This window comes from Phymastichus coffea, unplaced genomic scaffold, assembly GCF_024137745.1.
Source record: "Phymastichus coffea isolate CEN01 unplaced genomic scaffold, Cenicafe_Pcof_1.1 PCOF00098, whole genome shotgun sequence".
In the NCBI taxonomy this organism is placed as follows: Eukaryota; Metazoa; Arthropoda; class Insecta; order Hymenoptera; family Eulophidae; genus Phymastichus; species Phymastichus coffea.
The window spans coordinates 37,624-46,582 of NW_026706909.1; the positions used below are offsets into that span (position 1 = coordinate 37,624).

Consider the following 8,959-nt stretch of genomic DNA (forward strand, 5'->3'; position numbering starts at 1 on the left):
CGTAGCGCGTGTCTATTGTATTACAAGTCTAGCTCAGAAATGCACTCGTCGCTTCGAATTTGAAAAATTTAAAAGAGTCGCTCATAATATATTATATTATCAATGTAGCAGTAATAATCTTGCAACAATAAGTTTTTTCATTTTGCTGTAGGAAGAAAAAGTATCGCAACGAGCATTACTAAAAGAATAAAAAGTGTTAGTGTTTACGCACATGTCAATAACATATAATCATCAACAAGCAGCAGACATATATTTCGGATCATGCTACTTGAATTTCCTTTTTTGTGTAGTTTGATTTCATCGTGCTCTATCTCTGTTCGTATTTCGCAGAAGTAAATATATGTTGTTCGTCTTGTGTACTTTGCCGAGTGCAATTTATATTGATCCAAGCTTTGTATAAGTTCTTTTGTTTTTTTTTAAACAATATCTTACTATATCTGACTGTATATACATAAAAGCCCTATGCAGTGTAAGCTTATATAGTAACGAAAGTAGTGTGCAACTTTAAAAGTAACCTAAAATTTTTTTATTTAAAAATACTACTGATTCTACAAAATAATTAACTGCATATTTTTATAAAATGATTAACTTATATTATGTCTAAAAAAATAATATTTACAAATTATATATTTGTTTTAGAAAAATAATTCTAATCACTATGGAGCCTGACTCTATTTGGGATGAAAATTTTTTTTTTATGCCATCTGATGAATTAGGTAACAATTAAAGTTTTACTACTAGTATTTAAAATTGTTTCATTATTATTATTATCTTATTTATTTTAGATTATGAGTTCGATGAAAATGAATTATTTACAACTGCTGAGCATATTCTTCAAGAGACAATCCAATGTGAACATTCTACAGGAGTTTCTAGTTTTATGCAACCTGATTCAGGTAATACTGAAAGATATTTGTGTAAAAGTTTTAAATAAAGCTATTCTAAAAAGTTTTCTTTATTTCAGATAGTAAATTATCATTACATGATAAAACATGCTTAGTTCAAGCAGAAGTAGAAGAGAAACCAATTTTAGGTATGTGTGCATAGAGTTTTATAAACATTTTTACATTTTATATTTAAGAAACATAATTTTACATTTTAGAAAACAGACATGTCTCAAAAGATTCGTCTGTTATTAAAAGACAAGACTTCATAAATTCATCACTGTTTAATTATCCTCTTAAAAGTGAAATTAAGAGAAGAGACTCTGAAAATGAAATCAACATCATAGCTGGTAAGAATTTCATATGTCATATTTTTATAGTTTTATTTTTACTAGTAATCACTATGCACGCGCAGCGTGCTAAACACTTATTACTTTATACAAAGTGTATAAATAATTTCCCAATCTCGCGCCAAAACATTACGTCATATCAACAAACCAATCACGTGCCATAACCCTGATCTTCAACACCAATCATAATAAATATAAATTCATACACTCTCCCTACTCTTCTTCTCCTACCCTTTTTACCAATAAAAACTTTAAAATTCTTTTAAATTTCAAATTTTATCTCTCAAATTTGAATTATGGCGCATCGGAGTCCTCAGGTACCCACAGCCATTAAAACGAAACGAAACGAAACATAATAAATATAGACTTCACTTCTTATCATTCTCTTTTTTAGTAAGGATTTTAGTAAGAAAAAAAATAGTAAAGAATATAAAATAATATAAAATAATATAATAATATATTATTTTACAGACAGTAAATATATCATCGATGCTAGAATTTTGTTAGATACTTACAATATGCAATCTCTCAATTCAATGCCTTCCAACTCAAGTTAGTATTAAAAATTATTTTTTATTTTATTATCAATTACTCAAAGTATTATTTATAAACTTTCAGTTCCAAATGTTATTGATAGGAAGCCAAATTCTACAAAGGAAGTCATTACATTGCAAAACCGAAGTCAACAAATTGGTACTTACAGTCATTTTATTTAATGAATTTAGTTTTATATGTAATTATTATTTGAATTTTCGATGATTTATATTATTTTAGATAAATGTCAAACCATTAACAATACAAAATCCAGTCATAACTCTCATAGTAAAAGGGAAAAACTTGATAACTTTGTAATTTCTTATGTTGGTAAGTTTTGTTTTTGATTTATAAAGGTCTGTGTATGAAGTTTTTATATTTAATGTTTAAGTTTGAATATCACAATAAAGCATTTTTCACTATTCATTATAGATAAGAAGAGTCAATTAATAAAAGAAAAAGATATTGTAAAAACTAATAGTAAAAAGAAGTATAGTTTCAATACTCATAAAGCTAATTTTAAGAAAATACAGATAAATGATCTCAATAATAAAAAGTGTAAAGAATGCAGAAAATTCAAGTCTAAAATTCAAAATAAAGGTAAAGAAAGTCCGAATTTTCTTCCAGGTTCTACTCTTCCTCATGTTGGTAAGATGTTTAAATTATTTATAATTGCTTAGCTACTTTCTAAGTTTTAAACAAACATACTAATGTTCAAAGGACATATTTATGTTTACAGATAAAAAATGTGATGAACAAAGATATTTATGTTTGAGTTAAGTTTAAGTTTGGCTCTGTTACCATATTTCTGGTTCATAAATCATTAATTTATTATGATTACAGGTAAAGAGCACAAATTGAAGAAAAGAAACGACAAAGTTGAACAGGATTTTTTGCCTTCCCAAAAGAGTTAATTTTATACATATTCTATAAAAAGTTTTTTTTTATAGTTTTGCAATCAAAACATTGATTTATTATAAATTTAAACTATTTCAGAAATTGGCAAGGATACTTTCAATAGCGTTAAATTTGAAGAAAACATCGAGTTGAATATCGACAAAAATAAAATTATCATTGAACAGGTTACGCTGAGTTAGTATTATACACATATTTTACAAACTTTCTTATATCAATCGAATTGGAATCTGTGTAACATAGTCTACATAATTTTAGACAAATCTCAAGTATCTAAAAATTCGTTAAAAATTAAAAAGTCTAAGTTAAATGATAATAGAACATGCTTGCCGAAAGGTCCTAACAAAGATGAGTTGCCACTAAATAGAAATAATATTTTACCCGAAAAACTTGAAAGCGGTATGTTTTTATGCCAAATTAATAATTAGTTTATAAAAATGATTAAAAGAAAAAAAAAGCTTATTAATCATTCCATAGATATGAAAATAGAGCCTTCGCTGGACAAAAACCAGCTTAATACAGGAATGATCCTTAAGAAATATCCAAATGACATTGTTCTTTGCAAATCGAAAGGTAGTTTTTTAAGCAAATGTTTATTGTAATTATAAGTTTTCTGTAAATTTGAATTTAATTATTTAATTTATTCATTTTAGATATAATCTTGGATGTAAAACCAGTTCTATGTCAGAATTTTTTACGTCTACCAACAGCACGAGTTATTTTAAAAAAACTTACTGAAGCAGATTTGAGATCTTCAGCGAATTTACTTATTTACGTAAAAACTGAAATAAATGAAGACGTTTCTCAACAATTGAGATTACAAGGTACCATTTCTCTATTCATTCATCGCTCATAGTCTATTTTCACTCTGGTTTAGCAATTATTTAATTCAGGTAAAGCCAGAAACAAAGACTTTATTCATCGGTATTGCTGCAAATGTAAGAGCTTACAAGTCGATCGTAGTGGTTTATCTAAGACGAACAACTGCGAGAACTGTGATTCTCAATTTATTTACCTGTGCACGAAATGTAACGAGAAACATTATGTAAGATACTATCATCTTCAACGTCATTTGAAAAAATGCCGTGGATCTGAAAAAACGAAACCGAAAGGGTTGGAATCTATTGTACTTCATCGTTGCAATCAATGTACCTTCAAAACTACTCTCGCTAAAAGAATAGCTTCGCATATGAAGAATACGGGGCATAAGGCTGACGATGAAATTGATATTAATAAATTGCCGATAAGTTCAAAAGTTCAAATTAAACGTGAAGGTATGTACTGTAAAAAGAATTTCCAGTTTATATTTTTAAATTTGTAATAATTAACAATAGTCTTTTTTTTTATTACAGTATCAAATAAGCCAAAAATGTCGTCAAAGACATCTAAAACAAGGTACATTGAATTAATCATTAAGCAAAATATCGCAAGTAAGTATTATTCTTAAGGTAATTATACAATTTGAAATTACTATACTAATGATACATGAAATTCATTCGAATTTTTCTTATACAGGTGTCGCAAGCATTACTGAGCGTTATTGTATTCAGTGTAATAAGCCACAATTGTCAAATACACGCAAACCTAAGGACTCATGTTATCTATGCAAACAGCAACTACAATTACGTTGTTTGAGATGTAATCTCAAATACAGCAACTATCATAAGATGCTCTATCATCTCCGATCAAAATGCCAACCAAATGAATATAAGTGTACGAAGTGCGATTATACGAATACAGTTTTGTCACTTATGCAACAGCATGTAACGAAAAACCATTGTAATAGATCATTAAAGTCAGGTCGAAAAGCTAAAAGTGAGAAGAAACATCGAGAGATTTTCAATTGTACGGTGTGCAGCTTCCAAACGCATTACCAATACAATCTTATTAGACACATGAAGAATATTCATAAAAAGTAAAATTGTATATAATAAGATAAAATTACATTACTTTTTTATAAATTAATACTTTTTACTAATTGATAAACTGTTTTGTTTAAGTAATGTAAAAAAGTTCCATAATGTTATTTATATCAATGATACAAAAATTTATTGATGTTTTAGTTTGTTTATACGTAAAGATTCACTGAAATTTTATTTTTTTTAAACAAATTGTTGAAAATTTCACAACATGAATATTACGATGTTTCTTTTTTATATTAATTTTCATTAACTTCAAGAAACTAATTTAGTAGATGTAAATTGATGTATAGAAATTTGAAATGAAATTCATGTTAGCTTATTATAATTACATTCTTTCTGTTATACAAAATAATTTGGAACAATTAATGGTTTCTGGATTTACAAATATTAGTAAATTAAATTTTCAAAAGATATTTCGTTGAAGTTTGATTTATTAGTATAGAACAAATTATTCTGATCGTAATGCCGCGATTTTTTTATATTTAATCTAAGCTAATTTAGAAGGCCTTTAAAATGAAGGTATGAGGGAAGCGTCTCATCATTAATTTCTGCTAATTGTGAAAGATGTCCCATCTGATAGTGTCGTTACTTTTTATTTTTCTTTTTTACAAATTTAATATTCAAGATATTATCATTAATATTTGAAGATAAATAAATGCATGAATAAATTGTAATTAACTCAACACAAATTAAAAAAATTCCATTTATAATTTCTTCGAAAACAAATAAGAATAGATCGAAATTTAAATATTAAATATGTCACACCACATTGTCAGATAACATTTAGAAAATTTGCATGAATTTTATGTGGACAAGAAACAAGACAGTAAAAAATACAAGTAAATTGAATTATTCTAAAAATACGATGAGTAATATTTTAATTCATTGAATTGTGCAATTGAAAAAATAGATTTTTTATGCCGTGTTTTCTTCTCAGTAAATGTATTGTCCATTAGGTAAGTTTTTAGAACTGTAGACAGTCTGAAATAGTTTGACGTTTTCGAATGTAAATATACATATATACCAGTTTAAAGTGAGCTGAGATATTGGACGCAATCGGTAGTTTCTGCTTAGATTTGTAAATTGCGTCTATTTTTATTTAAATGCAATGCATATGATACTAATATTATTAAATCACTCATTATGAAGAGTCGTATAAACGTTTGATATGACAAGTTTGTACCAATACATGTATAACTATTTTTTAAGCTTCTATTTACTGTGATAATAAGATCTAGATTGATTAAAATAAACTGTATTTTCTCTGAAAGTTATTTTGGAGCTTTCTTAAAAATTGAAAGTATTTCAAATGCCACAGTTCCAAAAAAAAATCATTATAACATATGATAAATCAACACTTTACATTTCCGTAAGAACTACTCAAAAAACTTTCTCGCCAATTACGTTTCCGGTATATAATAAATGAACATTCAAAATCTACTATTACACAGATTTATATAATTATGGGTTGTGTTTGTTGTTAGCCAATTAAGGATCTTTTTTAAATAGTAATTTTTTGCATAGAATCTGAATTCGAAATTGGGATTTGTTCATCATGTTAGGTTTTTGAGACATTCTAATCTGAAAGGGCGGAAAAAGCTGTTTTTGGCATATATGAGGTTCTGCAATTTAATTAACAAAAGCTGGAAGATGAAATCGAACATCTGTTATATTATCCAAAATGTAAAACATCTCATACAAGACTAAAGAAAGTATCTACTCGAGAAAATGCCAAAAATGTGGAAGAGATTTAGTCTAGGTTTGCAACAAGTGCAACAAAAAAGTTTGCATCCAGTAGCAACACATGAATCGTCATCGAAAATTGTTTAAAGAATATAATAAATCCGTTTATAATTATCCTATAAGACTGCACGTGATGAGGACAAAGCATAGAATTCGAGGTAATCAAAAGCTTGAAAAATTATGAATTCTAATTATTATAAGGCATAAACCCGGGGTGTGTAAAAAATATTTGAGATTATTTTTTGTTTCATCCTAATTTAATGCTGTCATCAAATTGAAGTGATTGGACTTTTTATTTAAAAATGATTTACCTGTGATTGCAGTGATATTTGTTTTTCCTTTTTAAAAGTACGTAAATTACTTCTTTTGAGGACTTGCAATTGCAAATAATTTGTGTCTTCATGAACAATAATTAGTGAAATAATGATATATAGAAGTAACAATTGTTGTGATTGTTTAACAATGTTCATTTAAAAGTCATGGCATATACTCATAAATAGCTGAGGTTTAATGAAGTTGACTTGTTGACAATTTATCATGTAATGATCTTTTTGTTTTGATTAATCCAAACGCTTAAATTGTAATGAAACATCTATTAAGTAAGAATAAAGAAGATTTGGCGATATTTCTCTTTCATTAATGACAATAAGGATTCCTTAAATCCAACGTCATCACTTTATTTAACACGTCAAAACTATCTATTGATAATATCACCGCGGCCACGCAATCTTCTGACCAAAATAATATCCTTCTGCATGACAGTTACACGATTGCAGTGCAGACTCACAAGAATAGCATCCTCGAAAAATTGCACCAAATACATTTCGACAGATTCTTGTAGAGCTTCCAACGCTGAATATTGTATTCTTTGAATATTGAGTAGTGGAAATAAATCCCTGATGATGTGGCGAACAAGACGAGCAAACGGAGCTCTTGGTATTAATAATTTTGTCAATCTCTGTAGCTTACGAATCTCTTGGATAACATAATTTCTATTAACTTGTTTGCGATTTCTTTTGACTATCACCTCAGTTTGACTTGCGCTGTCGCTACTTTGGGATGATCTCGCAGTGGCTTTACGACGAACCATGCCTCGTTGGTAGATTATTCGGAAATATTATTTTGTTACCCTGTTGACAAAATGTTTTTTATGCTAGTTCGAGGAAAGTTCTCGTTAGAATAAATAATTTCATTTGAGTGGTGAACTTATATAAAAAATGGTTCATCAAACAAAATTTTCATATTATTTTAATTAAAAAATATTATAGATGGAAACGACTGAAAAAATATGATAATTTATAATTACTTACCTAATTAAAATATGCATATAATTTATGTAATAAAACAGTTTTATTACTCTTAGTACTATTATATTCGGCATAAAACAAACTCAATAATTCTTTTATGAAAAATCTATCCATATAAAGTCTTTATTTTTGGGGTGCTTTTTTTTGTTGAGCGAATTAACCTTTTAATGTCAATAAACAGAACGAACAAATAAAATTATGACAACTTGCCTGAAAATTAACGGGCAACGGCAACACGCTCAAATACGGTTACAATGCGCATTAAGTGAGACGAACCACAATCATGTTATCTTTAACGAAAAACTATAATTAGAAATAAAAATATTTTCACGAGAAAGATAACATTACGTAAAATTATTTTCGAAATTTATTTTTCGATCAACTGAAAAATTTTTAAATTCAAAGCAATATTACGTAAAACTTCAAACTCAAATAACTTTCTTAAATCAAAAGCTATCGAAGTAAATTTTTTTGAGTAATAGAAGAGAATCTAGACTTTTTTTAACTATATATCACATTAGGAAATCGATACGTAGAAGCATGAAAAAATAGGTATTTTCTATTCGACAAATCTTACTTTTTAACATTTTACTGTAGAGTGTTGTGGCAGGCCAGTAGTCGTCGTGGCCAATTCCTGCCTACTCGCTTACGGCTCTTGACCGCGACCCCTGATGTTAGTGGTGACTCCGTTAATTTGTTTTATTGTTGTGTGATTATTTCGGAAATTAAATTCGTGGTCAGGTATTACATTTGATTCTGATAGTACTTTACCTAATCTTTTAATTATTTTTTCATATACTTTGGAAAGTATAGGAAGTAGGCTGATGGTTCTGTATGAGGAAACAAACTTGCATGGTTTACTTGGTTTTGAAATAAGTATGATTGTTGCCACTTTCCATGTAACAGTAAAATAGGATAGTTGAAATATTGCATTTATTACTATAGTGATAAATCTTTTTGCTTTTATAGAGAGTTCTTTCATTAGTTTTTCATTAATGTTGTCGTGTCCTAGGCTCTTTTTGATTTTTAGGTCGCGATAATATTTATTATTTTATTTATTTTTACGCTGTATAAGTAATTTTTATCGCTTTTAGTGTGTCTGTTACTTAACACTGTGAGTTCTTCTTTTGTTACGATACGTTGTAGCGGGGTAAATAAGCTTTCGAGGTGTTTAACAAGTGTATTAGCTTTAACGATGTTCCTTCTTGTCCATGTCTTTTTATTTTTTAGAATAGAAAATGAAAAATGTTGAGGTTGCTTCATTTTTTGGTTGCTTTCCGAAGTGAATAAACAGATGCCTCTGT

The 8,959-nt window shown here is 27.9% G+C and overlaps 2 protein-coding genes across 2 annotated transcripts; one reads left to right on the forward strand and one right to left on the reverse strand.

The window, feature by feature from the left end:
• The first annotated feature begins 655 nt into the window (after positions 1–655).
• On the forward strand, positions 656–4,695 carry LOC131669951 (uncharacterized). Its single transcript, XM_058945180.1, has 17 exons — positions 656–716; positions 786–896; positions 965–1,033; positions 1,103–1,234; positions 1,706–1,786; positions 1,853–1,927; positions 2,009–2,098; positions 2,201–2,416; positions 2,508–2,543; positions 2,612–2,677; positions 2,765–2,860; positions 2,942–3,082; positions 3,161–3,256; positions 3,337–3,507; positions 3,577–3,957; positions 4,036–4,113; positions 4,199–4,695. The coding sequence occupies exons 1-17, from the start codon at positions 659–661 to the stop codon at positions 4,600–4,602; spliced, it is 2,301 nt and encodes a 766-aa protein (XP_058801163.1). The 5' UTR covers positions 656–658; the 3' UTR covers positions 4,603–4,695.
• A 2,347-nt stretch (positions 4,696–7,042) lies between these two features.
• LOC131669947 (uncharacterized) lies at positions 7,043–7,438 on the reverse strand. The gene has a single exon (XM_058945175.1). It carries the CDS (start codon positions 7,436–7,438, stop codon positions 7,043–7,045), a length of 396 nt encoding a protein of 131 aa, XP_058801158.1.
• Between the last annotated feature and the right edge of the window lie 1,521 nt (positions 7,439–8,959).

Excerpts from the sequence above, each read along its gene's own strand:
- LOC131669951 (XM_058945180.1), top strand. The coding sequence starts at position 659 with ATGGAGCCTGACTCTATTTGGGATGAAAATTTTTTTTTTATGCCATCT. Across the intron at positions 897-964 it reads TTTTATGCAACCTGATTCAG|ATAGTAAATTATCATTACAT; the intron begins GTAATACTGAAA and ends TCTTTATTTCAG. Across the intron at positions 3,508-3,576 it reads TCAACAATTGAGATTACAAG|GTAAAGCCAGAAACAAAGAC; the intron begins GTACCATTTCTC and ends TATTTAATTCAG.
- LOC131669947 (XM_058945175.1), bottom strand. The coding sequence starts at position 7,438 with ATGGTTCGTCGTAAAGCCACTGCGAGATCATCCCAAAGTAGCGACAGC.